General features: G+C 41.6%; 1 protein-coding gene across 1 annotated transcript in view; it reads left to right on the top strand.

Moving 5' to 3' along the window:
- The window catches only part of PARD3 (par-3 family cell polarity regulator), a 492108-nt gene extending 481725 nt beyond the window's left edge, over nucleotides 1-10383 (top strand). Inside the window, exon 21 of the mRNA XM_032237658.1 lies at nucleotides 9780-10383. Coding sequence (XP_032093549.1) covers nucleotides 9780-9786 — 7 coding nt within the window. The 3' untranslated portion in view covers nucleotides 9787-10383. The remainder of the gene's footprint in view (nucleotides 1-9779) is intronic.
- Nucleotides 10384-18842: the final 8459 nt, after the last annotated feature.

An 18842-nucleotide genomic window follows, 5' to 3' on the forward strand; every position in this document is an offset into this window, starting at 1 on the left:
TTTGGTGTGGTGAATAATGCACAAGGCTGAGACCATTATTTCTTGCCTGCTTTTATTAGAAAGCCAGTTAGGTGACCTTGAGCCAGTCATTCTTTCTCAGCCCTAAGAAGAGGGCAGTGTCAAACTAATTCCAAAATCTTGCCAAGAAAATTGCAGAGAGTGGTCGAGGCAGTTGTTAAGAGTTAACAAAATTCAAACAGATTAAAAAAAAAGATCAGGGCAGGCCAACTCAGACACTATATATTTTGTCCCTAACTCCACACATTTTTTGAGTCATATCAGTAATTTCTGGTGGGCATTTCCTATCCCTAACTTAAAACATGGAACACCTGTGTGATATAATATAATATAGTTTAACATGTGCTGTAAGCCACTCCATTTGTTTCCTCTCATTCTGCCTAACATATTTTCAAATAGCATGAATCGAATCCAAATTAACTTTTATCATGTTTCAGCATGAATCTGAAATTAGCTGTCTGTTATCAGTGAGTACTTTTTGTTATAAATATGGAACAGCTGTTCAGTATTCTTGAGCAATTGCTCTGGATAAGTCTGAAGCAATCGGTTTTGGTTGATCGGTGCAGATTAATCAAGTGCAAATTAATCAAAAGTGCTTCATTTAGACTTTCTTCTAAGCCTTTTTTCTCAATGTAACATTTGCTACTGTAGTTCCATATTTGTAAAGTAAACGTAACCTAACAGAACCAGTTTGGCCTAGTGGTTAAGACACCAGAAATGGTGAGTTATCTCCCATCTTAAGTCATGAAATCCAGACCTTGGGCCTGTTACTATCTCAGCCTAAGCAACCTCAAGGTGCTTATTATGAGGAGAATAAGAAGTTGTATTGGATATGTTCACCACCACTTCATGATTTATAAAAATAATAAAGAAGGGGCACAAATAAATAAAATATCTATTAAAATAAGACACGACTGTTATGATTCTGTAAATGTATATTTTGCTATTTGTTTACTTCTTGGTATTGTTAGACTTTAAATTAAAAAGGCCAGATAATTTTTTCAGTATCATTTCTGTGTTCTCTCTGGAATAGGTTCCTAACACTAAAATTAAATGGGCAAATAAGTTTTCAGGCTAATATGCATTGCTTAATTTATTCAGCCAAGGGTATTCCTTAGGAAATTTACATCAATAAAAAATTTCTGTTAATTGGCAAGAAAAAAAAATGCTGACGTATTAATGCTTTACAGATAATGAGGTCTATGGGGAATTTTTAATATTGGGATGTTCCAGGTGAACTGTCAGGAGTTTGATTAACCTTTCATATACTTATGTAAACTTTCACTATAAACTTTTCCATAGTTGTCTATGACGCCAAGTCTTCGTAAACATATTTATATTAGATTACATCCTGATTTAGTAATAATTGAATATGTCTATTTAAATCTATGGTAAATGGGCAACTATCATGAAGCTTGTTTATTTTTGAGGAAACCAAGCCATTATTATCTTTTGTGTAGAGCATGTTTTGTGTGAATTTAGTCAACTACCAGAAGGTCTAATTTCTACCAATCATTTTTCATGAATCATACAAGATTGTTAAAAAACATAAATTATAAATTATAAGTTTGTGAGTAGGATTCAATGTGCATTTTTTTCCTTAAAATTATTTGAGAATTAGTTTGGCATCTGTTTTTTTTCCTGCAGTTGTAATTATTCCTGTTTTCTAAAAAGACTGACAAACAAATAACCAGTGAGCATCTCCTTTGGTTGAGCTGTAAGGAGGCAGAATATTGTTTTACTAAGGCTTTTTTGGACTCAGAAATTCTATCAAATATTTACTATAGAGTTATAAAGAGGGAAAGTTTCCCTCTCAAGTAGTTTGGGATGCTGTTTCAACAACTCACAGTTGTCCTTGGAAGTGTCTGCAGGCTCTCTGTTTGACTAGTTCCAACTCAGGAGGTTTCCATGATAAAATTGAATCCAGTATATCTCTATTTAAGTCACTGCTTTGTCTGCCTTTGCTCTTATAGCAAAACTCCCTGCTTCATCCACGGCTGTCAAAGGCATGATATCATTTTTTTGGCTTTCTGCTTTTATTTTATTGCACTTAAAGCTAAACAAGTGTTGAGTTGGTAGACCCCTTGGCAAGAATATTGTAGCATAAAGCTGTCGCAGCTAGCATTTCAAGTACAGCAAGTTCCTTTTGGGAGAACAACAGAGAAGATGCACATGAGTATCATCCAGCTATGACTGAATTCACAAGTCAGATGGTGATTTAGTTTGTTTGGTTTAGCAGATCATATTGTGTGGAACTATCTATTATGAAGCGTGATTATATCCTAGCATGCCCCAGTAGTTATGCTTTATTCCAGGAAGCAAGGCATAGCATAATACAAAATGAATCCAACCAGTGCAGAGCACGCACCAAAAGTATGCAATAACTATAGTAATATTTGGACACATCAAAGGCTTTTGATTTTTTCTCCCTTATACTAGGATGGGGAAGATGTTGAATATTTTTGGAACAGTCCTCTGGAACAGCTTACCCTTTGACATATGCATGGCTTCTATCTTTGTGACCTTTTGGAAACTATGAAAACTTGGTTCTTCTACCCTTTGGAGATTAACATATTATGATACCCCTCCTTAATTTGCTAACGTTGCATTTTAATTCTACATTAATTTTGAAGTTGTATATTTTCTTAATTTCTATAAACTACCTACGTTGGTTTAAGTTAGCTCACCATTGCTATAATACTGCTTCTAAACTTCTCTTTTCTAATATTTTAACTTCCACTGTTTCGTAAAAAAAAAAAATCTCTTTTTTATTTCGTATTATAGTAGTGGTGAAGATTATTAATTATATGTTTGTATAAATTTATAATTTCATTACAAAAGCAAAAGTTAAGGCAATAGGGCAAGAGTATACTGATAACATTATAAAATCCACTGACAAACTTTTGTTAGAAGTGACATTCATATAAGAGACACTTGAAGGAAGGGCTATATATCTTGAAAGATATAGTTGACAAAAGTTCTGTTCCCAATATTTTCAGATTTTCTTTTCTAAAAACATTGAAAACTGCTGCCAGACAGAGAACAGCATTGTGAAAAGTTGTTAATACTCCTATAATGACCAAAGTTGCTTTTTTTCAAAAGACAATTGGACTTCCTTGTTCAAAAAAAGTCCAGTTGTCTTTTGGGGGGGGGGCATTTTTGGGGGAACCATGAGCTGGATGATTGAGAATCTCCATAGAACTCATATAATAAATTTTATTAATATATCTTAGTTAATTTGGCAACCTATTAATATTTAAGGTTTATTCCTCTCCCTCAACTATGGTTATGATGTATCATGAGCAAGATGCTGATGGGTTCTTCCTATTTGAACATGTGCTTTTCTGACTTTTATTGAAGAGTCCTTCCCTGTGTTTCTTTTTCAGAAGAAAAATCCCTCACCTTTTTTTTTTTATTTCAGCATCCAAATTACTTGAAAACCTAGATAGTCTGCCCTTTTAAAAAGTCCTCTCCATCCCTCCTTGTTGGAAAGTACCTGTAGTTTAAATTGTACAAAAACCATGGTAACCAACTGCAGTAAGTTTAGTTGCCTCTGTTATGTCAAAGTGTTGCCTCTAACAAAAGAAGCTAATGGCAGCGTTTAGACGGACTCTCCTCGTGAAACCACTGGCAACTTAATCAATCTCTTATTATTATTATTATCAGATTTATTCAAGCAGAGGCAATAGTGCTAGCATTTCTCATAATCAGTCCTTGAGCCAGATATAATTTGTAATTTGTAGTATTGTATTTTGAAACAATAATGCATTTAAAAGTACAGTGCATGAAATTAGAAGCAGGGTAGTGAAAAGATGCATTGGAAAACATCCGGATGCCTGAGTGTCCTCTTCCAAATAATCTTAAATGGGCACTGCTAATTTAAAAGGGTCATAATACAATTTTATTAGCACCTAATTTAATTCAGAGTTGTTACCATCAAGTTATTTGATTCTACTAGATAGTAGAAATTGACTGACTTTCTGCATAAGGTAAGGGTTTTTGTTTTACATATGCAGTTCTTTTGTGATCTTTGTGAGGCTTAAATATGACAATATGACATTAACCAATGATGCTAAAGCCAGCAAAATGTCCATTTATTTTCTGTTTCCCATTTATTAAAAGCTAGTTCCAAGATTCAAAGCACTTTAAAAAAATTGTTACTCCAAAATCCTGATAAGCTTTTTTGCATTTAATTTTTCTGACATCTTTGTAATTGGATCCTTCCTTTGCATAAATCTTTACCAGATTGAAGGTACACTCCCACAAGTGGCATTGGGTATTGTACTGCTCTGAAGATCTCTTTTCACTTTAAATTTGCCCCATTTTAGCATGCTTTAAAACATGGATCAATCAGATGTCTTTTAAACAGGCTTCACGCAAAGCTATAAATATGTTATCTTTTCCTGTGGCTCTCTGCATTCTATTCATAGACTGGCCACAAGATCTCCAGAGCTGTTCCCCCCCATCACTACCATCATCACCTCTACCACCGAAGCTCATGTGGTTAATCTCATGGCTTCTCCTTATCGATATAAACTGCATTAGGTTGGGCGTATCATCCAGATCTCTCTGTTGTTTTGTGAAGACATGTTAGTCTGCCATGTTTCCACCCAGAAGTTGACAAAATTGTAATAAAGCACATTCAAATATTGTTAGCTAAATGATGCATGAAATGTTTTATTGGTAGCTTAATAGCTGTCTTAAAATTCTTCGGTTTCAGTCCCTGTGGAATTTTTAAGCATTTGCTTAACAACTAAAAAACTACCACAAACCTGATTGTATAATGCTGACTTGGAAACAGAATATTTCTGAGAAGCATTTCAGAACAGTAAGGATGAGTTATCTGTTATCTGTATTATCTATTACAATGAGTTTAAACTATTTAGATCACCAAACTTTGATCCCCTCTTGCCTCCCCCATCACTCAGAATAAAGAAACTGTAACAAAGATCCTTTCAGAACTCAAACCAAGATAGCTAATCGGATCCCACTACAACTACTAAATATGCATATATATTGCATTCAGTATTTCTTATTTAGCTATTCTTAACCAATCCCAAACATGTGTTTGATTTTGTAAGATTTCCATTAAACTTCAGTGCTTTTTTTCTGTGGTTGCTCTCATCACTGCTGATTACCAAGACTCTTATCTCTTAATAGAAGCTTTTCTCTTCCTAATCTTGCATCTTTGATTGAGTCATTGAAACAGCAACCCTCTGTTTAACCCATTACAGTTTGTTCCTCTTATGTATTTTATGGAAACTTCACTGATATCAAAATGCAAGCGTGATGGCTTGAATCTGTGTTGTTGCTAAGGCCTAAAGATCTGTTGGCTAAACAATAACTTTTTAAAAAATATATTCCCAAGTTCAATCATATAGTATACAACTTATGGCCATTGTCATATATGCATCTATTCACTTTTAAAATATGCTTCAGGCTTGTTTACATATTTATTTCAAAATGCATATTAGTTACTTGTTGTGACTCAGCAGATGTCTTCTGTGAGTCTTTTCAGGATGCAAGATTAATACTGCAGCTGGGGCTTGTGAATGGCGTGTTCTGGGGATAAAAGGACGGATGGTGCCATGCCCTGGTTGCAGGAGTCAACGTTCCTTGGTTCGTTCAACATTGATTGATCATCGGTCGTGGTTTATGTAAGATACACTTGGAGAAGTGCTTTGCTTGTAAGAGTTTTTGTTTGGAATTCTGTAATCTCGTCAGAGACTATATTTATGTTATTTTTGTGCTCACATCCAGTCTGAGCCGAGAACTGATAAAGAGAGTTCCTTTTAAGTTTGTTTGCCTGCCGTTTGTTAACGAGCAGAGAAGGGGGGACAGAACAGTTACTCTACAGCAAGCGTGTCAAACTCGATTTCATTGAGGCCGCATCAGGGTTCTGATTGATCTTGGGAGGGTCAGGGAGCATGGCCAGCTCGACATCACTCAGTGAGGCTCCATTTTCAGCCATTTTCACAGAGCCGCCTGGGTGGGCCCTCCCAAGTTTCGTTTTTGCTGGCAGAGACACTGTAGGCCAGTCCTTTGCTTATTTCCAGGGTGGCCCTGCAAGCCAGATTTAAGCGCCCCATGGACCAAATTATCCTAAGGGCCTTGAGTTTGACACCCCTGTTCTACAACATTACTTTGTAGGAAGACATGAAGTAAAAAAAGTTAAAGTTATATAAAATAAGAAGAAACCATAAATTGAAACAATCAACTGTCAGCCACCACACAGCAGACAAAGAATAAAGTTATTTAAGAATATAAGTTATTTAATCACATTGCAGAAGTAAAATTAATATCAAAAGTTAAAATAAAGGAGAATAAAAATGCAAATTTTTGGCAGTAAAAAAAAGACAGTACAGTAGAAGCCAGGCATTACTGTATAGCAATGGTCTGCAACTTTTATGACACCAGGGACTGGTTTTGTAGAAGTCATTGATCCAGAATCAGAAAAAGACTATGAAAATTATGTAATGTTTGTGCAGTAATGTTTCACGTTGCACCTAAAACCTATCTGAAATTTTGAAGTTCTTTGGGACAGTACTACATGCCACACATTTCAATATATTTAATGATAAGTGACCAGGTCAAGAATTACTACAGTTCACTCCTCAGTAAAAATCATGCAGATCAGGGGTGGTATTCACTTACCTTCCCTACCGGTTAACAAATGTGAGCGTGTGCAACGTCCATGCATGTGCACAGCCTTATGCACATGTGCTTTTGGTGAAAAAAATGGCCTAAATGGGATGCATTAGAGGCGGGTGGGTGCGGCCATTCACAATTTCTGCTATCAGTTTAGGAGACTAGTCTAAATCAGTAGAATACCACCTCTGATACAGATGTAAGAGGAGATCAAGTAGACAGTTGCTGAATAATAATCTTTCTTCCTAAGCTCATAAGGCTCTGTAGGTGGGCTGGCAGTGGATTTTCCCAGGGTTATGAACAATCCTAGCTTATCCATAGAGCCCAATCTAATGAACAGGGCATTGTATCCAGTAATTTGTAAAATCTCATTTTGTGTCTTAGAAGTGGGTTCCCCAACCCATGGACAAAGCCTTGAGCCTTTTGGAACTGGGCCGTGGAAGTAGTGAGTGAAATGCACAGGCACCCCCACTTGCACAAGCGATGGGCAAACGTGTGTGTGTGTGTATGTGTGCGTGCTTCATTTGCACAAGTGGCAGGTACATATGCCTACCACTCATGCAAATGGAGCTACATGCATAAGCTTGCCCACTGCTCATGCATGTGAGGATGCTCTTACATGCTCGCCCACCACTTCCACAGTGGAACCATCCCCTGTGTCAACCTCCCCACAGCCCCAGTTAGTCTGCAAAGCTGGAAATGTTGGGGAACTCTATCTTAGAACAGACAACTTGGATCTAGATTTACTTGTATCTGTTGTGGCCCGCCAGCAGCCAGCGCAGCTGACAATAGATTCGGACAGTTAGGAGGTTGGGGAGGAACATGGGCCAGCCCTGGAGTCTGGGGAAAGCTCTGATGAGGGGTCTGTATCAGAGGCAGAGCGGGGGCCAGAGCCATATGCCAGTTATTAGCTGCCTTCAGAGTCAAATATCAGTCAGGCAGCTGAACACCTGGAGCCTGTTCCCAGTGTGTGCATGCACAGAGTTGCCAGATGAAGGGAAGAGCTGAAGAATAGGGGTCGATTTGGGAGTAAGGCCACAGATAGATGATGAATGGCCCCTCCCAGAGGAAATAAAAGAAGAGTAAAAGGGGAGAGGAGTTTGCAGGAGACAATACTCCTTGCCAAGTTTTGCAGACATGGGCCTGTCAGCTCTCCAAGTCAGATAAGGTCTGTGACTGTAAATCCTCCCTCAAAGACTTTGTTATATGTGAGTGAACAGAATTCACACTAAATTAATGAAATAAGTTTTGTTGGGACAAGGGGTTTGCTGCATACTCTTGTGGAGCCTATGTTAGAACAGTATCCTTATCCTATGCTTTTTATGTGTTTTGTGTTCTCTTAATGTTGTTTGAGTCCTAGAATCTTAAGCACTTTGGATTTAAAGTGCCCTTGGTTGTTTATTACTCAACTAGGAAGAAAACTGAAGCTTAGTAAGTCAACACTTATAAAAACGACACGCACAAAGGACACATACAATCGACTAACAAAATCTCTCCCTTGCTTGGATTCAGCTTCAGCATTTGGCCCCAGTCCTGGCAATTACTGCCAGGATCAGATGGAAAAAGAAAAAGCTTAGATTAAAGTTCAAAGCAGATAACATTAAATACAGACATCTTTAGAATTGTTCATTTAAAAATCTGTTGGAAAAATGTGTCACATATGTGACCTTTTTTTTTGTCTGCATCTATTTAAATCCTGTACCAAAAGGCCATCCCCTATTCAAATGATGCATGATGTTTGATAAACCTCTAGAGGAAAAAAGATTTTGGTGTAATTGCCAGTAATGTCTTCTCCATAAACACTTTATGACCATTGCTAGCTATTTTAACAGAGCATTCTTGTTTCCTTCTACGGGTTATGCAAAACGTCCCCACCATGCTGTCCGCCAAATGTTTTGGAATGTTTTCCAGTCATCTCTTATTATTGGCTGTGCTAGCTGAAGACAATGAGAGTTGCAGTCCAAAACATATGGACATGGAAAAGCTCACCTAATTAATATGTGGAATGCATAGCTTTCTTGAATTATTGACAGTCATGTGGAAGTTCTGTCTGCCAGATTAGACAATTGCCAGATTTTATGTAGGACATCAATCATGGTATTTGGCATTATATTTTTTGAGTTTTATTTAAACATACCCTATTTAACTATTATGTCCTTTCTGGAATATCAATTAGGAAAAGCATGATCACAGCTAGAAAGGATAGAGCAGAGATAGGAATCCTCCAGATGTCAATGTTGTTCAAGTCTAACCAGCTGTACAAAGGATGGCCAATTGGAAGGGGTACTGGGAACTTAGCAATATATGGAGTGCCCCAGAATACTTACCATTGAGATACAAAATGGGGAAAATATTATCCAAATGGATTTAAGTAAATTAAAATATATTTTTAAGGTTCCCCTCGTACATATATGCTTGTTATTAAGGGGAGGGGGGCTCATCTCAATTTCAAAGCCAAAGAGTCAGTGCTGTCCAAAGACGTCTCTGTGGTCATGTGGCCGGCATGACTAAACGCTGAAGGTGCACAGAATGCTGTTACCTTCCCACCAAAGGTGGTCCTTATTTTTCTTCTTGCATTTTTACATGCTTTTGAACTGCTAGGTTGGCAGAAACTGGGACAAGTAATGGGAGCTCACTCTGTTACGCAGCACTAGAGATTTAAACCGCCGAACTGCCAACCTTTCTGATTGACAAGTTCTTAGCCACCGAGCTACTAAAATAATTTCTTAGAATACACTATAATAATTATAAATTATGAATAATTGTGTATTGAGTTTTGTCCTCCATTTTCTCCAGTAGCTGGTTAGCATTGATATTTCTAGTCCATCAAGTGATAAACTTTCCAGGTTTAATTAATTACTGGAGGTCAGGTAGCATCATACATTTAATGTGTGATGATGCTGATATAACTAAATATTTTGTTGGTCTGGACTTTTTGTTGCTATTTTTCATTTTCAGACAAAGAATGGTTTCTTCTGATATAGTTCTCAGTATAATTGTTTTCTTAGTGTATGAAACATCTGGTACACAAGCATGTGCATTTACAAGTGAATATAAACCTTTTCCCCCCTCCTGTCATTTTTGTGAAGAAAATATATACTGTGTTTTTTTAGGTCTTGAACCCCTACCAAGTAACCATAGCAACCAACACCCAATTTTGGACAAAAGTCTAGCAAGTCCGCTGTTTGGGGAGAAGATGGTGACTAGAAGCAAGCAATGAAGAAATAAATTAAGAAAGATCAAGGGGAAAAGAATAAAGGGGAAGACTTTTTATTACACTATCGTGTAATCTAGGAAATGTTTTGCATTATGATATTTAGTATGTACCACTTGTATCACACAGCCCTGTGTAGAAAATCCAGTGGACATGTTGTTAATAAATTTATATCTTAACTTCTCCACACTCAAAACAGCTAGACATAAAATACTATGGTTAAAACTGAAATGTCATTCATTAAACACTAATCAGATAAAATCACACTATAACAGTTAAATAACTGTTAAGTCCTCCCGTGCCAGCCGACGGGAGGGGCTGGAGCAGCCGCAAGGTGATTGGCTGCGATGCACCAGCCAGCTGGAGCTAGACGTGGCGAGCGTCTATTGGCTGACCAACTGAGAGTTCCATATATAAAGAGCTGTCAGTTGGCCAGGAGCTGTCCACGTTCTGAATCCTCCTAGTTACCAGACCTGCATTGAATAAAGCTGTGAAAACCGTTACTGCTGCCTCAAGCCTGGTTATTTAAAAATAACAGTACTCACCTGATTTAAATCTAATGTTGTATCAAATCAACCTTTAATGCCAAAAAGGAAAATGTTGGCAGGAGATACTTAGTTTTCTACTGTTATTAGATTGGCCTGCAGAAATATAGGCCCCTGAATTCCATTGGCAATCATCTTTAAGAATATTCCCTGTTCTGAGGAAGCATTATTTTATTCATTTGTTCTTCCCTTTCCCAAATCATCTTTTTAAGCCAGGAAAAGCAAGATCATATTATTTTCTAAATATTTTGTCATCATTCATGTATAATAGAAATTAAACTTTGCTGAAAGCTAATGTTAGATTAATGAGTTCTTTACACTAGAGATACTTTACAACACTTCAGAAGAAGGATAACAGAATAACAAAATAACAGAGTTGGAAAGGACCTTGAATGTCATCAAGTCTTGCTTCAATAGGAGACCCTATATCATTTCAGACAAATGGTTGTCTAATCTCCAATTAAAATCTCCTGTTAAAAATCTCCAATGTTGGGAACACCCACAATTTCTGAAGATAAGCCATTCTACTGATTGATTGTTCTCACTGTTAGGAAATTTCTCTTTAGTTCTAGGTTGCTTCTCCCCTTGATTAGTTTCCATCTATGGTCTCTTGTTTTTTTCAGATGCTTTGGAAAATAGTTTGATATTATCAATAGTTTGATAATAGTTTATCAAATCCCCCAAATATTGGAAAACTACTATCATATCTACTTTGGTCCTTCTTTTTGTTACACTAGATGTACCCAACTCCTGCAATTATTCTTCATATGTTTCAACCTCTAGACCCCTTATCATCTTTTTTTACTCTTCTCTGCATTATTTCCAGAGCCTCAGCATCTTTTTTATATTGTGACCAAAACTAGATGCAGTATTTCAAGTGTAGTCTTACTAAAGCTTTGTAAAGTGGTATTAATCACACAATCTTGATTCTAGAAGGATCTTGAGGTGGGGGTGGGCTATATAACAAAATTCAGGTCAGTTCTGAGAAAACTTAAGGCTTACATTTAAGCAAGAAAAAATCCACAAGTATAGAATAATTAGTAACTGGCTCAACAGCAGTAACTATGAGAGGACTCCTAGTGGGCAATCACTTAAATATGTATGAGTGCTTTTAGTTGCAAAAAACAAAACAAAACAATGCTGCATTGAGGGATAGCATCAAGGTCACATGAAGTGGTAGTACCGCTTTATACTATGCTGATAAAACCATTGTTGGAATACTGCATTCAGTTTTAGTTAACATAGTACAAAAATAAATATGTTGAAACTCTAGATAGAGAAGAGCAACGAAGATGATTAAGGGGTTCTAATCTAATGAAGAGAAGGACTACGGATGACACGATAGCAGTCTTCCAATATTTGAGGAATATCACAGAGAAGAGGAGGTCAACCTATTTCCCAAAATACCTGAGGGCAAAACAAGAGTAATAGATGAAAACTAATCAAGGAGAGAGACAATGTAGAATTAAGGAGAAATTTCCTTTCTGGGAGAACAATTAATCAGTGGAATGATTTGCTTCTAGAAATTGTGTAGATTTGAAGTTTTAAGAAGAGGCTGAATATCCATTTGTTTGGAATGATTTTGGATCTCTTATTTGGGCAAGGCTTTGGACTAGAAGATCCCCAATATCTTTTTCAACTGTGTAATTCTGTGATTCTTTTTCATTTATGACAATCAAGTCAGCCCAGATAAAACGACATTTATCATTTGAAAATAAAGTGGCATGAACATTTAGCTGCTGAGTGACCAATATTTTTTTCCTCATGAATCAAAATACAATAAGCCTTTGGCCATCCAACCACTGTTCCCTCTAAGGTGCGCAGCTGCGCGGCCGCACACATGGCAAGAAAACATCGTGCAAGACTTTTCAACTCCCGCGCAGTGATTTCTACTGCCCCAGGCTCCGGAAGCTGGGGAGGAGGTCCTTTGCAGGCGCTGGCCAACTGGCCCTGGAATTGTTTTGATGAGCACTGGGCGACTGACGGTAATTGTGAAGCCCCAAAGCCCCCGCCACCACTGGACTAACTGCTGCTGCCTCCTCCTCCTCTAACAGCACCACCGGATTTGCTCCCCGGCGCTGCGGCTTTGAGGAGCCTTGAGGCTACGGGAGCCAGTAGGAAGGCAGCGGAGAGGCGGGAGCAGGAAAAAAAGCCCCGAAGGCCCCCTAAAAGCATGGCGGAGGAGGTGACTAAAGTGACTGTTTCATGTAAATTGAACTGAAGTTGTCCATTTAAAGTTGGTTCGAGGGGGGGGGGAGGTTGGAGCAGCCAGAGGAGGAATCTCCCTGCTGCAACCCTACTCCTCAGGCAACATTCTGGAGTCCTGTGCAAGGGGGAGGGGGGAGAGGGTGGGGGAAGGGAGGATAACACAAAGATACAGCCTTGCTGTATTTTAACCAAGATGTGGGGGTAGCAATATCTGGAAGAAAATAAGTCAATTTTCCCTTTCTTGAAACTGGAAAATTTGGGGAACATACTTTTTCATTCAGTTCAAGCAATGTTGTATTTCATTGATCCTTGGTTCAGTTCAGGCCATGTCCAATACGAACAGTGGGGGCTAGAATTTATCGTCAAGGGGTGGGTTGGGAGGGGAGGATTATTTTTTGTTTGGAACTAGCAAATGTCCAGCAGAGCTAAGATTTTGGCACAGCATATGTACACGAGTCTATAAAGGGAGGCTGTGAACCTATTGTCAAAAGTGCTGAATTCTAAAATCCTGACTTATTTTTAAGAGAATTAGCTCAATAAAAGCTCACTGGGACCTGAAAAAAAAAATAAAGTTACATGTGGCAATCTAAGCATAGTGTCTTACATTCTCTTACAGCCCATATCAAATATTTATCCCGATCCAAGATGGATGATGGTGCTCTAGGAATAATGTATAAAATCTGGAGGAGTTGAGAGTATTATTTTAAGATGCCATCCTTTGTTTCATCTATATTGGGACTTTTAGGGTTGACAGGTTTCTACTTGATTTAGGTATTTATTAATATTATTTAGGTATTTATTAATATTTGTATGCCGCCCTTTTCCCTGGGGGGACTCAGGGCGGCTCACAGTTCAGGAGGAGGGGGGGGACAAACCAAGTTACATATAGGACAATACTTCATTAAAAAACACAACATTCATACTATTCGGGTACGGTGAGGTCTTTAGTCCCAGGCCTGTCGGGACAGCCAGGTTTTAAGGGCTATGCGGAAGGTCTGGAGGGTGGTGAGGGTACGAATCTCCACAGGGAGTTCGTTCCATAGGGTCGGAGCTGCCACAGAGAAGGCTCTCCTCCGCGTGGTTGCCAGTCGACATTGACTGGCTGATGGAACTCGGAGGAGGCCTAATCTGTGGGATCTAATTGGTCGAGTGGAAGTAATTGGCAGAAGGCGGTCTCTCAAGCACCCAGATCCAATACCATGAAGGGCTTTGTAGGTGACAACTAGCACCTTGAAGCGTACCCGGAGATCAACAGGTAGCCAGTGCAGCTCGCGGAGGATAGGTGTTACGTGGGTGAAACGAGGTGCACCCACAATCGTTTGCGCGGCCATATTCTGGACTAGCTGAAGTCACCGAATACTCTTCAAGGGCAGCCCCATGTAGAGCACATTGCAGTATTCCAGCCTAGAGGTCACAATGGCACGAGTGACTGTTGTGAGAGCCTCCCGGTTCAGGTAGGGACGCAACTGATGCACCAGGCGAACCTGGGCAAATGCCCCCCTGGTCACAGCTGACAAATGGTGTTCAAAAGTCAGCTGTGGGTCCAGGAGGACTCCCAAGTTGCGGACCCTGTCTGAGGGGCATAGTATTTGACCCCCCCAGCCTGAGAGATGGAACACTTGGCCAATTAGTGGGAGGGAAGCAGAGCAGCCACTCAGTCTTATCCGGATTGAGCACAAGCTTGTTAACCCCCATCCAGTCTCTGACAGCCTCAAGGCCCTGGCTCATCATGTCCATCGCTTCATTGAGTTGGCACGGGGCGGACAGATACAACTGAGTATCGTCCGCATACTGGTGGTATTTTATCCCGTGCCGCCGAATGATCTCGCCCAGCGGTTTCATGTAGATATTAAAAAGTAGGGGGGACAGGACCGAACCCTGCGGCACCCCATATGTTAGGGGCCTAGGGGTCGATCTCTGCCCTCCGACTAACACCGACTGCGACCTGTCCGAGAGGTAAGAGGAGAACCACCGTAAAAAAGTGCCTCCCACCCCCACCTCCTGCAGTCGTCGCAGAAGGATACCATGGCCGATGGTATCGAAAGCCGCTGAGAGGTCAAGGAGTACCAGGATGGAGGCATGGCCTCCATCCCTGGCTCTCCAGAGATCATCGGTCAATGCGACCAAAGCGGTTTCTGTGCTGTAGCCAGGTCTGAAGCCAGACTGGAATGGATCAAGATAACTAGCTTCCTCCAAGGACCGCTGCAGCTGAAAGGCCACCACCTTCTCAACAACCTTCCCCACAAAGGGGAGGTTGGAGACTGGGCGATAGTTGTTTAAAACGGCTGGATCCAAAGATGGTTTCTTCAGGAGGGGTCTCACCACCGCCGCCTTAAGAGTTGGGGGAAAGACCCCCTCCCGAAGGGAGGCGGTAACAACCGCCTGGATCCAGCCCCGTGTTACCTCCCTGCTGTTAACAACCAGCCAGGAGGGGCACAGGTCCAGTACACATGTGGAGGCACTTACAGCTCTCATGGCCTTGTCCACGTCCTCAGGGGCAACAGCCTGAAACTCAACCCAGCGATGGTCTGCCAGATTTTCCCTTAGTGCCTCGGCTGGTTCTGCAGAAATGGAGTCCAAGTCTGTCCGAAACCGAGCAACTTTGTCCGCGAGAAACTGGACGTAATCCTCAGCCCTGCCCTGCAAAGGATCACCCGTATCCCTCCTATTTAGGAGGGAACGGGTTATCCTGAACAGGGCGGCTGGGCGCGACTCGGCGGAAGCAATCAGAGTGGCAATGTAAGTTCTTTTCGACGTCCTGATTGCCCGGATGTATTCTCTGATGCAAGATGTTAAAAGTGCTCGGTTCGATTCGGATTTATTGGATCTCCATTGGTGCTCTAGGCGTCTCTTCCAGCGCTTCCTCTCCCGGAGTTCCTCAGTAAACCAAGGAGCCCTCCTGGATCCACTGCCTCGGAGCGGCCGTAGAGGCGCAATCCGGTTAAGAGACTCTGTCGCTGCCGAGTTCCAAGCAGCAACCAGAGTCTCCGCCGGACTGTGGGCGAGGGTATCAGGAATAACCCCAAGCTCCGTCTGGAACCTCAAAGGGTTCATAAGTCGCCTGGGGCGGAACCACCTGGTCGGTTCCTCCTCCCTACAGTGGGGGTGTGGTCTCCGGAAGTCAAGCCTCAGTAGGTAGTGGTCTGACCACGACAGGGGTACGATCTCACTACCCCTCAGACCAAGATCACAAGTCCACTGCTCCGAGAGAAATACGAGGTCGAGCGTGTGACCTGCCGAGTGGATTGGGCCCCGAATTACTTGGGTCAAGCCCATGGCTGTCATGGAAGCCATGAACTCCTGCGCTCCATCAGAGTGTTCCCCGAGCGAAGACAAATTGAAATCCCCCAGAACCATAAGCCTGGGGAACTCAATTGCCAGCTCGGCTACCGACTCGAGGAGCGAGGGGAGGGCTGCTGCAACGCTGTTGGGAGGCAGGTACGTTAACAGCAGACCCACTTGACCCTTGAGGTCCAACTTCACCAGCAGAGACTCACACCGACAAGCTCCGGAGCAGGGATCCTATGAGGTACTAGAGACTCTCGGATAACAATAGCCACCCCCCGACCCCTTCCCTGAGCTCTCGGCTGATGGAGCACCTGAAAACCCTCTGGGCACATCTCTACGAGGGGGACTCCTCCCTCCGGGCCCAGCCAGGTTTCAGTAATACATGCCAGGTCTGCCCTCTCGTCTAAAATTAAGTCCCGGACGAGAGGAGCCTTATGAACTACAGACCTGGCATTTAGCGACAACAGCCTGAGACCAGGGTCCTGATTACTCGTGCCATCTGGCCTTGGAGTGGGACTCATAGGGCCGGAAGGAGGGATCTCTGTAATGTAGCGAGCCGTCCTTCCCCGGTAATGGCCAGCCCTAAAGTCCCCGCCATATCTGCCCCTCCCTGTTACGACCGTGATGCTCCGGCCCACTCCCGTGTCCATAGTCCCCCCAACCACCCCAATGACCCCTGCGTTCCTCGACAGGTCCTCCGAATCAAACATGCTCATTCACTCACCCAGGCAGTCCCCATGTAGTAATTAAAAACACAAAAAATACAACAATAATAGGTAATAAAAAGTGGGATCATTCACTCAATCACATACATATCCCATGCATATCCCATACAAAAAGAAAGAAAAAAGGAGAGAGAAAGAAAAAGAAAGAAAAAGAATAGATTACGCAGCTATTAAAAGTGCAAGTTCAGGTAGTTGCAATGGCTCTCGGCGTTCGAGATGGTTGAAATAACTGAAGTCCAGCTATGGTCCAAACAAGGCGTATAGGGGAGTGTCTCGTATCCCTCTCTTCTTTAGGTCTGAAAAGGTCCAAAAAGTCCAGAGCAATTGAGGAGAGCAAAAGGCCTTCTTGCACAGGCGCTATCCAGGATAATACCCCAGGGGCAATGGCGGGTGGTAATGATGGTAATAGTCAAAGCCAGATGGGGCTGTACCAGCGAGTCCAGGAATCCTGAGGTCGCGGTCAAAGGAGGCCAGATGTTAAGGTGCCAAAATAGGGGAGAGCCAAATGCCAGGCAGAAGACACAGGAGGAGACCTCACAGCAGCGGGGGCGGGCAGAGAGGAAATCGTGCCTGAAGAGCCACCCGACCAAGCAAGAACGGAGGAGGAAGGAGGCAATGTTGGTAAGGAAGTGGGGCCAAACAGGGAGGAGAGCCATCCGGAGGGGCCGCTGCGGCATCAGGCAAAGCCAGCCGCCCAAGTTGCCCAGTCCCAGCAATATTCTAATTCGCTCACTCTCTCCCCGGGGCGATGGTAGCCAAACGAAGCCCCCAGGAAGCTCAGCAAATAGAATGGAGCAAATAGGATGGAAACTGCCGAAAAACGCCACCGCTGCAGCCAGCGTGGCGCTGCCTCCCCCACCGCCGAGCGACGCAGGCAGCACACAAACCTTCGGAGATTGTACAGTCCGGGGCCGCCCAGAAGCAGCGACCCCCGCAAAGGTCTGAGCTCCTCGGGTCCCCTGAATTCCAGACATCCCCAGGGACCCTTTTCCGGAGGTACGAGGTTGTTTTTCTTAGAAGCTTTTTTGCGTTTTTCACCTGATCAGTTCGGAGCGAAACGCCTGGCAGCCATCTCTAATCTTGCACATGTGCACATAATGATTAGACCCATCATTCCAACTTTGTAAGAGATGCTGATGTTTGTTATGAATGGCTTTAGGAGGTTGTTCTTGTTTTGTGGAATTTGTACCCTAACCTGCAGATCTTTAGCAATTCAAACTATTTTCTAAAAGCAGCCTTACTTGATCATATTTGTACATTGTTGTTGGCTGGTTTCAAAGAAAATACAGGAAATCATCAATTAGATGTTATTTGGTTGAATACAAGGATTCCTGATTAATACTCCAGACAGGACTGTTTTAACTGTAACATAAGGCAATGGATTTCTGAAACACTGCTACAGTATGGGATTCCTTAGGAAGCTAACAGGAGGAAATTATGTTACAGAGAGATTGGTATTAATATGCTCCATGATTTATTACCCAAAAAAAATGTTGACTTGCAAATTTGCCCAGCTGAAGGAAGAACTATCCCACAAAGAGCAAAGTCATAGCAGAGAATTGGAAGGAATGAGGCTTGAGGTTACCCAACTAACACGGGAACTGCATCAATGTGAAATCACAATTGCTTCTTCTTTGGGTTCTACTTTAAGCTTAGAGCAACAACTAAAAATAGAGAATGAAAAAGTGGAGCAAAAGACAATAGAGCACACAAGTCTTAAAGCTGTCAAGTTTCAACACCTCTGGGGTTTTTTTTCTAAAGGGTTAGAGGTGCAAGGATCTTGTAACCTGATAGCTTTAAGACTTGCGCACTTCAATGCCAGAGTTCCTGAGCCAACATTTTGGTTGCTAAGCAGGAGCGTTGTTAAGTGATACTGATATTATATAACACTTTTAATTAAGCAGGTACCTTGAATAAACATAACTTTGAGTTTCAAATAATACTGATTTCATTGTTGTCTTAGGTAACATCTGTAAAAAAAATTCAGGTGCTCAGGCATGAAAATGTGTCGCTCAAACACTATACTTTTCTGCTCACACTGAAAAAAATTTAGAGGGAACATTGCATCCAACATCCTCTTTCCCCTACCCTGGGTGATTCTGTTTAAAATTATTTGCAACAGTTCCAAAATAAAGAACAATTGCAACCCATGTTTGTCAGATTTCTGTCAACATCATTTTAGCTACTTCTCCACTG

This window comes from Thamnophis elegans, chromosome Z, assembly GCF_009769535.1.
Source record: "Thamnophis elegans isolate rThaEle1 chromosome Z, rThaEle1.pri, whole genome shotgun sequence".
Lineage (NCBI taxonomy): Eukaryota > Metazoa > Chordata > Lepidosauria > Squamata > Colubridae > Thamnophis > Thamnophis elegans.